The sequence below is a fragment of the Zootoca vivipara genome, chromosome 17 (assembly GCF_963506605.1).
Source record: "Zootoca vivipara chromosome 17, rZooViv1.1, whole genome shotgun sequence".
Lineage (NCBI taxonomy): Eukaryota > Metazoa > Chordata > Lepidosauria > Squamata > Lacertidae > Zootoca > Zootoca vivipara.
In genome coordinates, this window is record NC_083292.1 from 34,475,896 (window position 1) to 34,495,915 (window position 20,020).

Genomic DNA, 20,020 nt, shown 5'->3' on the forward strand with positions numbered 1-20,020 from the left:
GAGCTGGATTCTATCACTCTGGGAGGGGAGGGAACTTAGAAGAGGTCCTACCTCAGTGGCGGTGAAGGCTGGTGCCCGCTGCCACTGGTAGGACTCGAGGCAGAGACCTATAATAGGGGGAGACATCATCCCCATCATCCTCTTCCCTGCTGAAAAGGGAAGGGCAAAGCTGAGGCTAAGGTGGAGGAGGAAGCCAACAACCCCTTGGGGCTAGTCGTAAGAAAGACGACTGAGTTGTCTAAGGTTGAGGTTCTCATGAAGAGAAGGCCAACAAGGGCCAACAAGGGGGCCTAGTATGGGCAACGTCCAGTGAACACGATGCCGGGTGCCCCAGCTGCTAAATGTGAAACTTGGCACCATGCAGTTTGTTTCCTTTGCCTCATCTTACAGAAATGCTTTTCGTTTGGCTTCCGTTGTGCAACTGATTGCAGGTTTCACTGTCCAGCCCGGCGACAGGTGGATCCTAGAAGTGAAGCGAGAGTATACCATCACAGTCGAAGTGTACGACAAATCGAGCACCAAGATCTACCCATCCGATGTGAGTAGGTGCCAGCTTGGGGAAGAAGCTCAAAGATCTCTCCCAAATGCCAGCATTAACTTGCAATGAGATCCTGTGCATGTTATGTCTGAAATCACACACACACACACCGAATTCCATAGTAAATGTTCGTAGGATTGCAGCCTTAAAATGTCATCCAGTATAGACATATTTGGGGTAAGCCCCAGGAAATTCAGTGGGACTTAATTCTGAGGAACACGCATAGGATTGATCTGTCACAAAGAACGGAGGGGTTTTGTAGCACATAGTGAAACTATGGAACCCACTCCCACTGGAGGCAGTGATGTCCACCGAGCTAGATGACTTTAAAAGAGGATTAGAGAAATTCATGGGGGACAAGGCTATCAACTGGTGCTTGACATGATGGCCGTGCTGTGCCTCTGCAGTCAGGGGGATGAATGCTTCTGAATTGCAGTTGCTAGAAACTGCAAGAGGGGAGAGAATGCTTTTGTGGCCATTCCTGCTTGTGGAGTTGGAAGGGACCACGAAGATCATCTAGTCCAACCCCCTGCAAGGCAGGAATCTTTCTGCCCAGCGTGGGACTTGAACCCATGGCATTAAGAGTCTCATGCTCTACCTTTCAGGTTTCCCACTGGGCCACTGTGAGAACAGGATGTTGGATTAGATGGGCCACTGGCCTGTCTCTGTTGGGTCTACAAAAAACAACAAGAGTCTTTAAAAATTGGATGTAGGCGCTGAAGAACTTGAAAACACCTTTCTAGCCTTGTAGGCTTCCTTGGAGTCAACTCCGAGGACACAATGTTTCTATCAATCTGTGACCTTTTCACTGTGCTTCTGATAAAGTGTTTGATGTCACACTGTCCCTTCTTCTGACAACATTTACCCCCACCCCTTGATTTCCAGAATCTTCGAATAACTCACCAGTTTCCCCAAGAATACTTTCAAGAGTTTATATCTTCAGTGAACGGCTCCTACCACGTAGTTCGGGTTTTGAAGGATGGCGTCACCGTCATTGAAGCTGCGCTGGTGTCTGTTCTCCTCCAGGTGAAAGAAAAGTTCATTCGTCGTAGTAGCATATGGATATTCTCTGGCCCGGATTTATGGGTTTGCAATAATATAATACCGTATATTCCGGCGTATAAGACAATTGGGCATATAAGACAACCCCCAACTTTTCCAGTTAAAATATAGAGTTTGGGATATACTCGCTGTATACCGGTAAGAAATACGACCCGGCATATAAGACGACCCCCGACTTTTGAGAATCATAGAGTTGGAAGAGACCACAAGGGCCATCCAGTCCAACCCCCTGCCAAGCAGGAAACACCATCAAAGCATTCTTGACATATGCCTGTCAAGCCTCTGCTTAAAGACCTCCAAAGAAGGAGACTCCACCACACTCCTTGGTAGCAAATTCCACTGCCGAACAGCTCTTACTGTCAGGAAGTTCTTCCTAATGTTTAGGTGGAATCTTCTTTCTTGAAGTTTGAATCCATTGCTCCGTGTCCGCTTCTCTGGAGCAGCAGAAAACAGAAGATTTTCCTGGGTTAAAAAGTAGTCTTATACACAGGAATATACAGTAATAGTAGGTCTTAACATTGGATGTGGGAGGCTAGGAATTTGAGATATTTTGCTAGCCCTGCAGGCTTCAATATTTATTCCTTGTTATGTATGTGTTTTGTGTTTTTCTTTTAAGACTGAAAATTCAGGTCAACCATTCCTCCCTTTCCTTCAGAGTGGTTCAGAAGATTTATTAAAGCCGCCCATCAGCCACAAGCAGGAAGTGAAGATTTACCTTCCCATTATGCTGACGCCCTCCTTCTTGGCATTCCCACACCACCCACTGGACATCTTGTACCGGTACAAAGTTCAGGTGAAGTTTCGACCAAGACCTGGGGAGATAAATCCCCTAGAATGCCCTTTATTCATTTATCAGTGCGGTACAAATGTTTGCATCCATCTGCCATAGGAAAGATGGTACCCATTCCCTCCACCATTTTGACCTACTTTTGCCTTTGGAGCTTCCAGCGACAAAACCCTGAAGCAATGGGTTGTGTATGACAACAGAGCTTCCCTTCGCTCTCCTCCTGAGCATCTAACACAACACAGAAGGGTTGTTAAGAGCCAAATGAAACATGATCATTTTGACAACGTCTGGTTCCCTTATATCAGCTGCGTAAACAGAAGTGAAGTCACTGTCAGATTTCCAGCCACTCACGCTTACTTACGGAGAGGCTGTGTCATGGATAGTTTAAAGCCTTGTTGATGCACTTAATGATTTGGTTATCTGACAGTGTCGCTGCTCAGTTTTCCTTCTTATATGTGACTGAGTACACTACAGGATTTTTTAAAGAACATAAGGAGAGCTCTCTATCAAAATTATTTCTTAACCTTTATTTCGCACAAAGGAGAGTGAACCTTCCCAGCTCGCACCTGGGAGCTTCCCCATCTTCCCCCAGTTCCCCCCCCCCCCCGGGAGATCCCACCCAGGGAGTTTTTCCTTTCAATTCTTTTCTTAATGATCCATAGCATGGAATTTGCCCGTTTCAAGGCAGCCGCACACAGGGTCGACGTCTTCATTGAGCTATCCGTTACAACCCCAAGCTCTTGTTCCTGGTCGCTCACTTCCAGTTCATACCCATGAGCGTATATGTGAAATTAACGTATTTTTGCCCCAACATGCATCACTTTACACTTGTTTACTTACACTGAATTGCATTTGCCACTTTACCACCCATTCGCTTAGTTTGGAGAGGTCCTTTTCATCAATGTCCTTTTATTATAAAATATTCTACCAAAAATTTAAAAATTAAACAGGACACATGGAAGGAACCAATGAGAATCTCTACTAATACCAAATGGAATAAAAGTGTTAGTCTCTCTGTCTACAAGAGGAGGCTGGTGAAAAAGACACCCTGACATCCTGCTGAGGAAGACCTACTGTAGAAAACATAGATGACCATCTGACCTCCCTAGCAGAAGGGACCTGAGGTTGGGCCTCCTCACTAGTTCAGGCCACTGCTACATTGAGTTTTCTATTCCTGCAGTCCCCTTCCATTGGCCACGTGCGTCCATGCTTGTATTTTCACCAACAGAGACCACTGTTTCTGATCGAGTGACATATGTTCTCTCCAACACCCAGGTGGATAACATCATCATCTTACTCTCTTCTGGGGGTGCAGGCTTAACTGTGCATTTTGTATTCCCCACCCCCACCCTTGCTTCTGCTCTCCAAACAATTCACAGGTGGAGGGAGGCAGTGGCAACTTCACATGGAACTCTTCCAATCAGACAGTGGCCACCGTCACGGTGAAAGGGGTGGTTACAGCAGGGCTGGTTGAGGGCCAAACCGCCGTGCAGGCCAGAGATGTGCAGAACCCTTTCCACTTTGGGGAAATACAGGCAAGTCTTTCTGCAGCATTGGCGCAAGTTGAATTGCTTGCTGGGTCAAAACCCCAGCCTACAGGCTTAAAACTCAGTCTGAAGAGAGGCCTTGGGGTGTTCTGAATCCCTAGAGAGCTGACTTTTTACCCCCTGCCCCCACTCAGGTGTATGTGCTAAAGCTCTCAAAGATGGAGATCTTGCCATTCCATGCAGACACTGAGATTGGACAGACCTTGGAAGTCCCACTCAGGATGTACCACATTGAGAAAGAGACGGGGGAGACCATCGCTTTCACGGACTGCTCACTCTTACCCCTGGATGTCGGCATGGATAAGCAAGGAGTGTTTTCCCTGGATGAAACGGGTAAGAGGGCAGTTCTCTTCACTTGCTCCCTAACATAAATGTCCTCTCCTGCCCTCCTGTTTTAGGCCTCATCTTCACTAGGCATTTGAAGCAGTAGTGCACCACTTTAGACAGCCATGGCTTCCCCCAAAGAATCCTGGGAGCCAGTGCCATCGTGTGGGTGGAGCCACAGGGGCAGTTGCCCTGGGCGCAAAATTCTTAAGGGCGCAAAATTTCAAAAGAAAAAGAAAGTAGTAATAATAAATGAAAAATAGCACACCCTCCCCCTCACACATAGCCCAGTGTTTTCTGTGGGTGGACTAAGGAGCAGATTCAGGGGACGGCTGTTTGCATGGGCTTTAGAAGGACACCCGCTCTCGACCAATGCCCCATTGTGCTCTCCACTGTACTCGACAATCACGGGGCGCTGTGACTGCCATCTGGGCGGGTTGCTGAGCTATTGCCCCTTCATTCCAGTTCTGGAGATCAACCCCTCTTCCTGTGCTTATAGAAAGAATAGTTGTGCTCCTGTTTGATAGGTAAGCAGAAAGCTGGCCCACAGTTCTGCTCCACCATCCATCTAGCAGCCAAGTCTCTCGGCCATACACTGGTGACAGCCAGTGCCACCATCTACGAGGAGTATTTTGACACGAGTGCCACCTTTGCTGCTTATGAACCGCTCACGGTGAGGAGGCGCCAACTCTATGGTAGTAGTGGGCGGAGGGTGGTGCTACAGTTTATTTCTGTTCTCTCTCTTTAATTCCTTTTGCACTGAGGGAAGGGCCACAGCTAAGGGGGTGAGCATTTGCTTTGCTTGCAGAGGGTCCTAGATTACGATCCCCAGCAGCAGCATCTCCAGGTCCCCCCTGCCTGACACCCCGCAGAGCCACTGCCAGCCAGTGTGTAGACAGTGCTGAGCTAAATGGTCTAGTTCAGTATAAAACAGAGTCCTTCGTTTTGATGTTCTTTGTCTGCAACGTGATCTCTCATCTTACTAGCTTCCCAGCAACTAGGGATGTGAATGGTGGTTAGAAAGCACAGGCCTCCCTATTGGAAGAACTACAGGTGGGGAACCGGGGTGGGTGGGTGTCCTTGGCTCAATTCTTTGCAGGCCAGGGGAGTATTTACTCCTTTATATAATGACTAGGCTGTGAACCCTGTGGAGGTGGCTTTGGTGACCTGGCATTCCGTGAAGGAAATGGTGTTCGAGGGAGGGCCCAGCCCATGGGTGTTGGAGCCGTCCCGCTTCTTCTTGGAGCTGAAAGTGGAGCATAAGGACAAAGTCCACGTGATGGAGGTTCGTTTGCCAGCCAAGAGGAAGCAAAACCAGTACATTTATCGGACCACATGCCTGGAGCTGGGGGAACAGGTAGGAGGAAGGTGTGTGCGTACTCTCCCCCCCCCCCCGGCAAGACATTAACATGCCTAAGAAATGTAGTGGCCAATAAGGAGAGGCACAGCCTCCATAGCGCATCTTACAGAAAACGGCGCTATGATAGCTGCAGCTGTGCTTGGCTTATCCTCCCTTCTAGCTGTATGCACCGTCCACAGTGATGCCCCTGTTCCAGATTCAGTAGTTTGGAGATTTCAGCGTTTGGCTTTCTTAGTCTAACGCTTTAAACTGACCAAAGGCTCTGGTTACATCTAAACTTTATGCTTGGCTACATTTGCAAGGCCTGATGGCTGACAACCACTCTTCCTTTGCTGCTTCCCCAAAGGTGTTTACGTTCCAGGTGGGCAATCATCCGGGCGTGCTAAACCCCAGTCCCGCTGTGGAGATGGTGCAGGTGAGGTTCATTTGTGCCCACCCTGCCAGCATGGCCGTGACACCTGTGTATAAGCTGGCAGCTGGCACTCCACCTTGCCCTTTGCCTCAGCACCACAAGCAGCTGGTAAGTGTTCCGGGAAATGCTCGAAGCGCCACTGAAGCGCCTCAATGCGCTCCGTTTGTTTGGGAATCTTGGGAAGATGTTGGACTGTTTGTTTTTTAGCCAGAAATTGGGCTCAGAAAGTTTGTATAACTGCAAGGAAAGTCCTTGTAGGGAAAATAGATAGAGATAGATAGATAGGTAGAATTTAAACAGTGCTTTTTCTGGGAGTAGTCAAGGGTACGCAGTACCAGCACCACTTTTCCTAGAAGATAAGCACTGGATTTTAATATATATCTTTTAAATACAGTTGTACCTTGAATCTTGAACACCTTGCGACTCGAATGTTTTGGCTCCTGGATGCCACAAACCCAGAAGTGAGTGTTCCGGTTTGCAAATGTTTTTTGGAAGCCGGACGTCTGACACGGCTTCCGCAGCTTCTGATTGAGTGCAGGAAGCTCCTGCAGCCAATTGGGAGCTGTGCCTTGGGTTTTGACCGTTTTCGGAAGTCAAATGGACTTCCGGAACGGTTTCTGTTTGAGAACCAAGGTACGACTGTATATTAATATTTTGTTGGGAGCCGCTCAGAGTGGCTGGGGCGACCCAGTCAGATGGGCGACATATTATTATTATTATTATTATTATTATTATTATTATTATTATTATATTTGCTGCCAGCCATTGTTATCAGGGTTTTATCTTTCTTTAGTAGACCAAATCTTTTAAATCAGAATCAGTCTAACTGATTGATTAGTTAAATATGGAAGATAGGTAAACTATCTTCCAAGGTGTCATCATAGTTACCTTTCGAGTTCTGCTGCCCTTGCTTTGCAGAGCTTCTGTGCTTTGGCTCCGTAGATCACAAAGGTGCGGTCCTTTCCCAGGTTCATCTCGCACGCTGTTAAATGCAGGCTGCCTCCGGTGTCTTTTGGGATGCCTTGCAGGTCCCCGTGTCCAGTTTGAGGAACACCGTTTTGGAGCTAGCTCTGTTCGACCAGCACCGGCGGAAGTTTGATAACTTCACCTCCCTAATCCTGGAATGGATATCGGCCAATCAAAGCCTTGCTTACTTCACTCTACCGAGGTCCATGCAGATGGTACCGAAGGATGATGGGACTGGACAGACCAGGCTCCATGGTACGACTCAGCGCTGCGCTTCAGCAGAGATACCAGCGGCTACTAATCAGGATGCCATCTTCTCCCTCCACTCCCAGAGGCAGTAATATGCCTCCGATATAATACCTGTTGCTGGGAATTGCATATGTGGAAGGTGGTGTTGTGCTCAAAGTCCTGCTTTCGGGTTTCTCATTGGGCATCTGGTTGGCCACTGTGAGAGCAGGATGCTGGATTGGAGGGGCCATTGATTTGATCCAGCAGGCTCTTCTTATGCCCTTGAATGAAGAGACTCTCCAAGCCCCTGTAGCTAATAATAATAATAATAATAATAATAATAATAATAATAATAATGTATTATTTATACCCCACCCAACTGGCTGGGTTTCCCCAGCCACTCTGGGCGGCTTCCAACAGAAAAATAAAACACAATGATCTATTAAACATTAAAAGCCTCCCTAAACAGGGCTGCCTTCAGATGTCTTCTAAAAATCTGGTAGTAGTTTTTCTCTTTGACCTCTGGTGGGAGGGCGTTCCACGGGGCGGGCGCCACTACCGAGAAGGCCCTCTGCCTGGTTCCCTGTAACTTGGATTCTCGCAACAAGGGATCCGCCAGAAGGCCCTCGGAGCTGGACCTCAGTGTCAAGGCAGGACGATGGGCGCTCCTTCAGGTATACTGGACCGAGGCCATTTAGGGCTTTAAAGGTCAGCACCAACACTTTGAATTGTGCTCGGAAACGTACTGGGAGCCAATGTAGGTCTTTCAAGACCGGTGTTATGTGGCCTCAGCGGTCGCTCCCAGTCACCAGTCTAGCTTCCGCATTCTGGATTAGTTGTAGTTTCCGGGTCACCTTCAAGGGTAGCCCCACATAGAGTGCATTGCAGTAGTCCAAGCAGGAGATAACTAGAGCATGCACCACAGTCTGCAGGCAGGTAGGGTCTCAGCCTGCCTACTAGCTAGAACTGCCACCACCAGTGCTTTTTTATTCTCTCAGTCCTGCTTCTACTGCACAATTTGGAAACCATGGGAAAGGAGAGTTTCTGTTATTCTCACACCCTGCTTGCGGGTTTCCCACTGGGACATCTGGTTGGCTGCTGTGAGAACAGGATACAATAGACTAGATGAGCCATTGGCCTGAGCCAGCAGGGCTTTCTTTACATCTTTAAATGGGTTATTAATTATTTTGTTTATTACACTTAGGTCCCACTTTTTTCTTCGAGGAGCTCAAGGTGGCTTTGCATGGTTCTCCCAAGTGCTTTTCTTCTAGGAAAAAGGGTGCCGGTACTCAACATGAATTAGTGGTTACTCCCCAAAACAAACAACTCTGTGGGGCGGTGTTTGGCTGAGGGGCAGTGTCTGGTCACCCAGTGAGCTTCATGGCCAAGTGGGGATTTGAACCCTGGACTTTCATGTCCTAATCCAGCACTCTAACCACTACAATACACAGTAGCACTATCTCAGCTGCAGAAGCATCTATCCTGCTGCAGCTTACTAGGATGAAGCGGGGAAGTTGGCATGGTGCAAACACCTAGGCAGGTGTGCTGGATTGGCTCCATGGGTGTGTTTGCACCACGCTAGCCTCCCTGCCGCCTCGCTCCTCTTCCTCACAGTAAGCAACAGCGTCCCACCTGCCAGGATGTTAGTGTTGTGGCTCTGCCCCACCTGGCGAGTCCCCTTTTGCTCATCCCTGTAATTTTATTTTTTTTTGAAAAAAAACAACTTGCTGTATCTCACATGCAAGAATGCAGTCTCCCTCATACCTCCCTTCCTATGTAAGAATGGCAATTTTTAAAATACATTTGTTTCAATTTCTGCTTCCTTTTCTCTCCCTCCCTCCCAATGCTGTGTCTGCATCTGTTTTGGTCCCAGGACACCAGCTCCTTGAGGTGCGGCAGATCAAAGGGACGGTGTTGATCTCTGTCAACTTTGTGAAATATTCTGAGAGAGGGAGCCCAAGAGTGAGTAGAGGGGAAGATTGCTCCATGGAGAGGGTGTTGTTGCGCTGAGGTCCTTCCTTGGAGGCTTTTAAGCAGAGTTTGGGTGACCATCTGTCCTGGATGCTTTAGCAGAGATTCCTGCACTGTAGGGGGGTTGAACTAGGTAACCCTCAGGGTCCCTTCCAACTCTACAATTCTGTAAGCATGGTAGATGTATGTAAGAACTGCACTGGCTGCCTGTTTCCTACCAGGCCAAGTTCAGGGTGTTACTGTTACAGTGGAACCTTGGTTTTTTAATGTAATCTGTTCCAGAAGACCGTTTGACTTCCGAAACATTCGAAAACTGAAAGCGGAAGCCGCAATACAACAGGGAAACTCAAAACGGAAGCTGCCTAGCACGTTCGGCTTCCGAAAATCTTTTGATTTTCAGCGTAATGGGTTTTCAGCGTAATACAATACAGTGGAGGTGTTTGACAACCGAGGCTCCACTGTAGTATACAAAGCCCTTAACAATTTACCTGTGGGTTCACCTTTCCCCATATATGCCCACTTAAAAAGGTAAAAGTAAAGGACTCCTGACAGTTAAGTCCAGTCGCAGACGACTCTGGGGTTGTGGCACTCATCTCGCTTTATTGGCCGAGGGAGCCAACATTTGTCCACAGACAGTTTTTTCAGGTCATGTGGCCAGCATGACTAAGCCGCTTCTGGCGAAACCAGAGCAGCGCACGGAAACGCCATTTACTTTCCCACCAGAGCGGTACCTGTTTATCTGCTTGCACTGGCATGCTTTTGAACTGCTAGGTTCGCACTTAACTGCTCTAATTTGCAAACAGGTGCCATGTATTATTGTTGTTGTTGTTGTTGTTGTTGTTGTTGTTGTTGTTGTTGTTGTTGTTGTTGTTCCCTGCCGTTTTCCCTGATAGGAACTCAAGGCAGCTTATAGAAAAAAATTGCAGATGGCCTGGCCTGGTCTTGAAAACAGCAAAAACCATGGAAGTAGGGGATCAGGGCCCATATAGTGCCAACGCCCCAGTCAAGACCAGAGAAGAAACAATTGCCCTCTCCCACATCTCGCAATATGATTGTCTCATCAGAACCATCCTGCCCCCCCCAAAACCCCAGTTTCCCTGAGAAAGGAGAGAACACCTTACTGCCTAAGCTTCTCAAGTCATTTTGCAATGGAAAAGGGAGAAAACTAAAGATGCAGCTGGGCTCTCTATCATGTCAGCTTTGGTGCCATGAGAAGGGATACCTAACATACCAGATTAACTGCCCCATCTGAGTCCCCTTGGGCTGCAAGTATGTGTAGGGGAAGTAGGCACCAGAACTCATCCAGTATCACATGCAGTTAATTTCCTGCTGCTGTTGTTGTTGTTTAGTCGTTTAGTCGTGTCCGACTCTTCGTGACCCCATGGACCATAGCACGCCAGGCACTCCTGTCTTGCACTGCCTCCCGCAGTTTGGTCAAACTCATGTTCGTAGCTTCGAGAACACTGTCCAACCATCTCGTCCTCTGTCGTCCCCTTCTCCTAGTGCCCTCCATCTTTCCCAACATCAGGGTCTTTTCCAAGGATTCTTCTCTTCTCATGAGGTGGCCAAAGTATTGGAGCCTCAGCTTCACGATCTGTCCTTCCAGGGAGCACTCAGGGCTGATTTCTTTAAGAATGGATAGGTTTGACCTTCTAGCAGTCCATGGGACTCTCAAGAGTCTCCTCCAGCACCATAATTCAAAAGCATCAATTCTTCGACGATCAGCCTTCTTTATGGTCCAGCTCTCACTTCCATACATCACTACTGGGAAAACCATAGCTTTAACTATACGGACCTTTGTCGGCAAAGTGATGTCTCTGCTTTTTAAGATGCTGTCTAGGTTTGTCATTGCTTTTCTCCCAAGAAGCAGGCGTCTTTTAATTTCGTGACTGCTGTCACCATCTGCAGTGATCAAGGAGCCCAAGAAAGTAAAATCTCTCACTGCCTCCATTTCTTCCCCTTCTATTTGCCAGGAGGTGATGGAACCAGTGGCCATGATCTTGGTTTTTTTGATGTTGAGCTTCAGACCATATTTTGCGCTCTCCTCTTTCACCCTCATTAAAAGGTTCTTTAATTCCTCCTCGCTTTCTGCCATCAAGGTTGTGTCATCTGCATATCTGAGGTTGTTGATATTTCTTCCGGCAATCTTAATTCCGGCTTGGGATTCATCTAGTCCAGCCTTTCGCATGATGAATTCTGCATATAAGTTAAATAAGCAGGGAGACAATATACAACCTTGTCGTACTCCTTTCCCAATTTTGAACCAATCAGTTGTTCCATATCCAGTTCTAACTGTAGCTTCTTGTCCCACATAGAGATTTCTCAGGAGACAGATGAGGTGATCAGGCACTCCCATTTCTTTAAGAACTTGCCATAGTTTGCTGTGGTCGACACAGTCAAAGGCTTTTGCATAGTCAATGAAGCAGAAGTAGACGTTTTTCTGGAACTCTCTAGCTTTCTCCATAATCCAGCGCATGTTTGCTATTTGGTCTCTGGTTCCTCTGCCCTTTCGAAATCCAGCTTGCACTTCTGGGAGTTCTCGGTCCACATACTGCCTAAGCCTGCCTTGTAGAATTTTAAGCATAACCTTGCTAGCGTGTGAAATGAGCGCAATTGTGCGGTAGTTGGAGCATTCTTTGGCACTGCCCTTCTTTGGAATTGGGATGTAGACTGATCTTCTCCAATCCTCTGGCCATTGCTGAGTTTTCCAAACTTGCTGGCATATTGGGTGTAGCACCTTAACAGCATCATCTTTTAAAATTTTAAATAGTTCAGCTGGAATATCATCACTTCCACTGGCCTTGTTATTAGCAGTGCTTTCTAAGGCCCATTTGACTTCACTCTCCAAGATGTCTGGCTCAAGGTCAGCAACCACACTACCTGGGGTGTACGAGACCTCCATATCTTTCTGGTATAATTCCTCTGTGTATTCCTGCCACCTCTTCTTGATGTCTTCTGCTTCTGTTAGGTCCTTACCACTTTTGTCCTTGATTATGGTAATCTTTGTACGAAATGTTCCTTTCATATCTCCAATTTTCTTGAACAGATCTCTGGTTTTCCCCATTCTATTGTTTTCCTCTATTTCTTTGCATTGCTCATTTAAGAAGACCCTCTTGTCTCTCCTTGCTGTTTTTTGGAAATCTGCATTCAGTTTCCTGTATCTTTCCCTATCTCCCTTGCATTTTGCTTGCCTCCTCTCCTCCGCTATTTGTAAGGCCTCGTTGGATAGCCATTTTGCTTTCTTGCATTTCCTTTTCCTTGGGATGGTTTTCGTTGCTGCCTCCTGTATAATGTTACGAGCCTCCATCCATAGTTCTTCAGGCACTCTGTCCACCAAATCTAAATCCTTAAACCTGTTCCTCACTTCCACTGTGTATTCATAAGGGATTTGATTCAGATTGTATCTTACTGGCCCAGTGCTTTTTCCTACTTTCTTCAGTTTAAGCTGGAATTTTGCTATAAGAAGCTGATGATCTGAGTTACAGTCAGCTCCAGGTCTTGTTTTTGCTGACTGTATAGAGCTTCTCCATCTTTGGCTGCAGAGAATATAATCAATCTGATTTCGATGCTGCCCATTTGGTGATATCCATGTGTAGAGTCATCTCTTGTGTTGTTGGAAGAGAGTGTTTGTGATGACCAGCTTGTTCTCTTGACAGAACTCTATTAGCCTTTGCCCTGCTTCATTTTGAACTCCAAGGCCAAACTTGCCAGTTGTTCCTTTTATCTCTTGATTCCCTACTTTAGCATTCCAATCCCCTGTAATGAGAAGAACATCCTTCTTTGGTGTCATTTCTAGAAGTTGTTGTAGGTCTTCATAGAATTGGTCAATTTCACTTTCTTCAGCACCGGTAGTTGGTGCATAAACTTGGATTACTGTGATGTTAAAAGGTCTGCCTTGGATTCGTATCGAGATCATTCTGTCATTTTTGAGATTGCATCCCATTACAGCTTTTGCCACTCTTTTGTTGACTATGAGGGCCACTCCATTTCTGCTACAGGATTCTTGCCCACAGTAGTAGATATGATAGTCACCCGAACTGAATTCGCCCATTCCCTTCCATTTTAGTTCACTGATGCCCAGGATGTCGATATTTATTCTTGTCATCTCATTTTTGACCACATCCAGCTTACCTCCACTCATGGTTCTTACATTCCAGGTTCCTATGCAATATTTTTCTTTACAGCATCGGACTTTCCTTTCGCTTCCAGGCATATCCGCAACTGAGCATCCTTTCGGCTTTGGCCCAGCCGCTTCATCAGCTCTGAATCTACTTGTACTTGTCCTCCGCTCTTCCTCAGTAGCATGTTGGACGCCTTCCGACCTGAGGGGCTCATCTTCCAGCGTCATAACTTTTATATGCCTGTTGTCTTTGTCCATGGAGTTTTCTTGGCAGGGATACTGGAGTGGCTTGCCAGTTCCTTCTCCAGGTGGATCACGTTTAGTCAAAACTCTCCACTATGACCTGTCCATCTTGGGTGGCCCTGCATGGCATAGCTCATAGCTTCTCCGAGTTATTCAAGCCCCTTCGCCACGACAAGGCATTGATCCATGAAATCTCCTGCTGCTAGATTTCATAAATACTTGTAATACCTGCCCCACATTTGTAAGAAATCGATCTTTTAGTGTATCAGCCCCCAAACTTTCGAACTCCCTGCCTCTTGACATCAAGCAGGCACCTTCACTGCGCTCTCTCCCAGTGGCTGCTCAAAACATATTTAGGAGAGACAAAAAGGGACACCGCGAGGCAGTCATCTTAAAGCGGCTTTGGAAGGGGCTTAGACAGATCCACAGAGGATAAGACGTATCCATGGCTCCTAATCAGTATGGCTGTATTACCTCTAGTATCAGAGGCCTCTGAAGACCGGGGGCTACGTCTTGCTCATGGGCTTCCCATCCACATCTGGCTGGGCCATGGGGAGAGCAGCGTGCTTTACTCAACAGGCCCTTGGGTCTGGCCCAGCAGGGCTTTCCCTTGGTTCTTCTTGGGTGTGCACAGATCTGTTTCCTGCAGGGAAAGAAAAAAGGGCCCAGGTTTCCTTGGCGTTGGCCTGCCTTCTGCGAAAACACCCTGAGGCAGCATTTCTTGTCCTTTACTTTCTGCACGCAGGAGGTCTCTAACTCCCCTGCCTCTGCCACTGTGGAACTCATGCTGGTTGAGGACGTGACTGTGGTCCCGGATAACATCACCGTGTACAACCATCCCGACGTCAAGGTAGGGGCCAAGGAGCTAGGTGTGGGTCAGGTGGTGAGGAACCCTGCTCAGACCAGGGCTTCCTCCTGGAAAACTTTCCAGGGGTGGCAGAGGCAAAACGGGGCAACGGTGGCGACTCTGACCTTTGAGTAAAACAGAGCAGCCCCAGGTAAGCCAGTGCTCTGTGTGGCAACATTGAAAGAGTGGTCTTGGGGTCCTGGTGTGGATATCCCCCCCCTTCTGCTTTTGCCTAGGAAGTGTTTGCACTGGTGGAAGGGTCCGGTTACTTCCTTGTCAACAGCAGCGCACAGGAGATGGTGAACCTCACTTACCTGGAAACAGAGAGCGCCATTCAGGTGAGTGTCAGAGTGTGTTGCTCTGTGAGCCTTTATGAGGAGAGGAAGCTAGGGCTTCAGGCTCTCCGCCCACCTATTCTTCCCTTTCTCTTAATTTGATAATATATAGGTTCATCTTCCATATTATTGCTATTGTTAATTATTTTTATTCTTACTACGTTGTGAACTGCCCTGACATCTATGGATGAAGGGTGGTATACAGATTTAATAAACCAAAAATTGTAAATATTATAAAGGAAAGCCTACCCAGGCATTTGCTTTCATTGTGTATACTTGTATTTACATCTTACCCATTGTATCACTTGTTGCTTTTGAACAACAAATACTTTACACTGTTTTGTGTAATCCATTTAGACAGCTTTCTTTTCTTTTCTTTTCGGTTTAAAGAGTCTATATGTTTTGTAAAACAAAGTATTAACCCTGCTCTCCAGCCGAAAAATAACTCTCAGGGGGACTTGCAAGCCTCAGCGGTAAGATAGCCTCAGGCTTCTGATCTAAGAGACACGACACAAAAGGAAAAGGGACTCGGAGGGAGGAGGCAAAAAGAAAAAAACAAGCTCTGGCACAATTTCTTACTTACAGAGTTCCTGTAGTAACCAGATTTATTTCAAAAGCCAAAGGATCAGGGCCCTGCCATCTCATACAGCCTGATAAGTGATGTTGCCGTTACCCTGTGAGTGACTGCTCCTGTCACTTTCCTTCCAGGTGGTTCCTGTCCTTCCTGGCTCTTTGACCTTGGAGGTCTACGACCTGTGCCTGGCCTTCCTGGGACCTGCTACAGCCTACCTTCGCATCTCCAATATGTACGAGTTGGAAGTGGACCTTGTGGATAAGGTATGATGAGTATGCATAAGCTGGCTGGAAGGGTGTCCGGGGCACGAGCAGCCGCTGGCTGTGTCGCCTAGATTTGCAGAGATTTGTGAGAGGGGGGTTTCCCTTTTCACAGGGCCGCTACAAAAGAAACACATAACATCACCTGGCAGTGGGACGGGTAGAAACCTTGTAGTCTTGGGGAGCACGGTCCCTGTGCCACACGCACTGAATGTCACTTTGTCTGACTCCGCATCTTAGTCCTCTTGCTTTTCCGCTGGAGTCCCAACAAAATATGGAGGGGTACCGCGGTATGTGTGAGAAGAACCCTGACTCAGTGGTTGAGCATTGGCTTTGCACGCAGAAGGCCCCTGGTCCCATTCCCAGTGGCATCTCCAGGTAGGGCCAGGTGGCAGCTCTGCCTGAAGCCCCTAGAGAGCTACTGCCAGTCAGATGGACCAATGGTCTGACATGGACTAAGGCAGCTTCCGATGTGCCTGCTGCATGAAGAAGATAAGAAGGGCCCTGCTGGATCAGACCATCTCACAACGACCAACCAGATTCCTCTAGGAAGCCCCCAGGCAGAATCCAAGCGCGAGAGCCCTCCCCTGCGGTTTCCAGCAGCTGGTATTCAGAAGCATCCCTGCCTCCAACCATTGGAGGCAGAGCATCGCCATCATGGCTAGTAACCCTCGACAGCCTTCTCCTCCGTGAATTTATCCTCTCTTGAAGCCATCCCAAGTTGAGGACACCCTGGAACCCTCTGCCTTCTTCCCCAGATTGAGGTTGGGAAATCCGTGCTGGTCTCCGTGCGCGTCCTGGGACATCACCGGTACCCCTTCCGGAGTAAATACTTTGCCTACATGCGGCTCCAGCTGAAGGCAGCCTCCCCCATTGTCGCATTGACGTAAGTGCCCTGCGTCTCCTATGCTTTGACTTCTGCTTCTTAAGGGGTCATCTTTGGGATTGCAAGGCGTACTCCTTCCCTGATCTCACACTCCACCCAAACAGTTGAAATCCACAAAACCGACCCATTGGCTTTGGGGAGTGTTTGAAAGTGCATAGTGGTCAAAACTGCAAGAGCTGTAGCTCAGTCTGCCTTTTTCTAAAGTTAAATCCCCAATGGCATCTCCTGGCAGGGCTGGGAACGTCTCCTGCCTGAAACCTTAGAGAGCCCCTGCAAGTCAGTGTAGGCAATAGTAAGTGAGACAAACTGGTTTCTTATGCGGCATATTCCAGTGTTCCTTTTTAATCCAGCTCTTTATTCACAACTGTGAGAAGTGGGATCTTACTTGATTTTTAGGAAGTCAGGCTAGGCATGTCTTCCATCCGAAACTCCTGAGAACTGCTGCTGGCCAGTGTAGAAAATACTGCACTAGATGGAACAGGGGTCTAAGATAGCATCTGTCACAGTGGCCTGGGTGGGCTACTTCAGAGTAACGACTCCACACAGCTCTGCATTTTATCCTTTTATTGGTGCTGTGTATTTACAGTGCTCAGAGCAGTGCTATTTACAGATAGGGGTACATGTTGTCAGTCTTCCACAGTACCTCCGAATGGCGATTCGCGCGTTTCCCCCCAGCAAAGTAATCTAGGCATGCTGAATCTCCGCCCCCTGCGTTTTTTACGCAATTCCGGAGTAGCTGGGATCGGCCTCCTTCCTACCGTCTCCCTGCTTCCCTGTTCCTTTCCCCGGCGGTGCCTGTGCTCCACTAAGGTACTCGAGCTCCTGTTTCCACTTCCTGAATCGCCACTCGAAGTCTCCCCCTCCCTACTGGGGGAGGAGCTTGTATTCAGTATGGGAGGGGGCTCCCGGTATCTCTTATCCCTCACAGCATCCAATGATCCTTTTAAAATCAGGTCATTATTCAAAACCATGAGGTCTGGAATCTTGCTTTATTCTTTAAGAGAAGGAGCATAGATCAGATGCAGTGCAGAAGGGCTCAGGGTCTCTGGGATGGCTGTTGCACGTTTGACAGGCTCTTCCCATGGCAGCCACACTTCAAATGGCAGAGCTGATCCCAGGCAGGGAAACATTTGCCATCACTTGCACTTGCAGCTCATCTTTTTTCCTTTTTGTGAGCTCCGTCATTTGTCTAGCGTTATGCCCAGGACAGTAGCTGTTCAGCAATGTGAAGATGGGTGCAAGAGACCAGCCTGAAAATCTGCTTGGCCTTTCCTGGTGCGCTCCCTTGCCCAGGTTGGACAAAATGCAACCATACCAAACCTCTCCTTGCAGGCTAATGGAGGAAGTGGGTGACTATTCCGAAGTCTATGTCCTCCGAGCCATGGCTGTGGGGCAAACAAGTTTAGTAGCCATGGCCTGGGACAAAATGGGAATCAAATTCACCTCGGCGCCTCGGAAAGTGGAGGTAAGGAATTGCAGCCAATGGGCTGTCAAAAAACCTAGGCACACAGGAAAAACAGTTTGCAAAAAAATGTCTCCTGTGGTTTTAGAACCAGAGGTGTTAAGAACTTCATGTGCAAGTTCTGTGAAATGTTCCTTTGGCCCTGGCTGCAAATTTGAATGAAAATATAATGGACTCTATAGCACAACCTTCTCCCAGCCTGGTGTGTTATACTTGTTCTGGACTACAACTCCCGGTATCCCTGACCACTGGCTGTGCTGGCTAAGGCTGATGGCAATTAAAGTTCAGCAACGCCAGATTGGGGAAGTCTGATCCAGTGTGTGTGTGTGTGTGTGTGTGTGTGTGTATGTGTGCGCGCGCGTATGTTTCTATTTTTATTAATTTTCCAATTAAAACACGATTATATCACATTCATTATTTCGAATTATACAAATACATATCAATTAAACCGAATATTATGCCAAATCATATAATATTTTCTGGAGTTCCCATGCTTCAAAAATTTGGGGATTCCTCGCACCCGTCTACTGCCGTCTTTTTCTAAAGTCCAAATCTTCTCTCAAAATCCAAAATAATCCCGATCATTCCCCACCAGTCACTAAAATATTTTCTTCTTTCATCCGATTTTTTTCACAGCTGCTGAAATAAGTATCAAACGAGAGTTCACATATATTCTTTCTCCTGTGTGAGTTTTAATCGTCCTGCCCCCCCCCCCCCATATATCTTCTGTCTGGAATGTCCTGCGCGCGTATGTTTCTAAATACAGCCTCAATTCCCACGTGGCCAAATTTGACTGCTGTTGTGTTGCCAGGTCTTCCCACCATTCAAGCTCATCCCAGAGAAAATAACCCTCATTCCACACAACATGATGCAGGTAAGTTCAGAGTATCAGTTGGGTGAAACCATCCTATTGGCTATGCCCATCTCCCACCCTTCCTTCCTTCTTTCCATGGCATAGGTTACCCTGAGATGAGTCACTGCGCCTACAGGACCATGTCAGTGAATGCAATCCATGTTTCCACTAGAGGAGAGCAGATCCAGGCCCCATCTGTCTTATACATTTAAAGAAGTATTATACTCCTTAAAACAGCTCCTCAAAGTATTTTGGATACTGTGCTTTGTTAAGAGTGCCGAGAGTTGTTAGGAGACCCCCTGTTCTCCCTCACAGAGCTGCAAACCCCAGAGTTCCCTGAGTAAAGGGATTATTTGGTAAGTCACTCTGGAAATTGTAGCTCTGGGAGGGACAACTTTCAGCACCCTTAACAAATGACAGTTCCCAGGATTTTTTTTTTGAGGAAGCCATGATTGTTTAAAGTACTATGGTACTACTATAAATGTATAGTGTAGAGTGGACTACATTTTCAGACCCGTCTTCTTCCCAGTACCAAAGGTTTTGCCTCTGGGAGCTATCCAAAGTCTTGGAGAGCCTTCTCCTTGCCCCTAATCCTTGCTACTGAGTAATGACCTTGATCCAGTACCACCTCCCTTCCTTGGGAGCTCTCCCAGGTCCTGAAATCTCTCCTATACAGCCCTGCTACCACGAACAGGGATGGGGAGAACAATGACCCTCCGGATGCTGTTGGACTCCAACTCCTAACAGCCCCAGCTATTGGGGGCTGGAGTCCAGCATCATTTATGGAGGGCCACATACTCCCTGTCCCTGCCTTACCTAGAACTTTCACTCCTTCTTTCTGCTTGTAAAGCAGAGTTTTTTTCTGCCCTTTCATCACCGGTTTAGATAACTACACAGGGAGGGCAGGCCTGCTTGTTCTCTCAGTTAATTCAGTTATAAATTCATTAGCAAACTGCCTAGAATTGATTTTGCAAGATTAATCAGTTTCTCTGATTAAAAATTGGCCACTTTTATCACCCCCCTCCTAGCCTCCTGTCATATCTGCAGCAAACAGTAGGGATTCTGGTACACGGCATACATTAAAAGCACATTACCTCCCACAAAGAAAGTTTGGGACAGTAGTTTGTTAAGGGTGCTGGAAATTGTATGACTAGGAGGGCTAAACTACCATTTCCAGGACACTTTGGGGGAAGCCATGTTTCTTAAACATATGGTGTGGGTGTGTGGTCTAATTGTCTTTTACGC

The 20,020-nt window shown here is 47.4% G+C and overlaps 1 protein-coding gene across 1 annotated transcript in view; it reads left to right on the forward strand.

The window, feature by feature from the left end:
* NUP210L (nucleoporin 210 like) overlaps positions 1-20,020 on the forward strand; it is a 42,786-nt gene that overhangs the window by 6,659 nt on the left and 16,107 nt on the right. The window contains exons 9-24 of the mRNA XM_060269995.1: positions 432-538; positions 1,424-1,564; positions 2,256-2,393; positions 3,767-3,922; positions 4,069-4,267; positions 4,786-4,931; positions 5,394-5,615; positions 5,965-6,138; positions 7,059-7,251; positions 9,098-9,186; positions 14,304-14,408; positions 14,642-14,743; positions 15,449-15,577; positions 16,333-16,460; positions 17,793-17,925; positions 18,734-18,796. Of these exons, the coding sequence (XP_060125978.1) occupies positions 432-538; positions 1,424-1,564; positions 2,256-2,393; positions 3,767-3,922; positions 4,069-4,267; positions 4,786-4,931; positions 5,394-5,615; positions 5,965-6,138; positions 7,059-7,251; positions 9,098-9,186; positions 14,304-14,408; positions 14,642-14,743; positions 15,449-15,577; positions 16,333-16,460; positions 17,793-17,925; positions 18,734-18,796 (2,225 nt within the window). The remainder of the gene's footprint in view (positions 1-431; positions 539-1,423; positions 1,565-2,255; positions 2,394-3,766; positions 3,923-4,068; positions 4,268-4,785; positions 4,932-5,393; positions 5,616-5,964; positions 6,139-7,058; positions 7,252-9,097; positions 9,187-14,303; positions 14,409-14,641; positions 14,744-15,448; positions 15,578-16,332; positions 16,461-17,792; positions 17,926-18,733; positions 18,797-20,020) is intronic.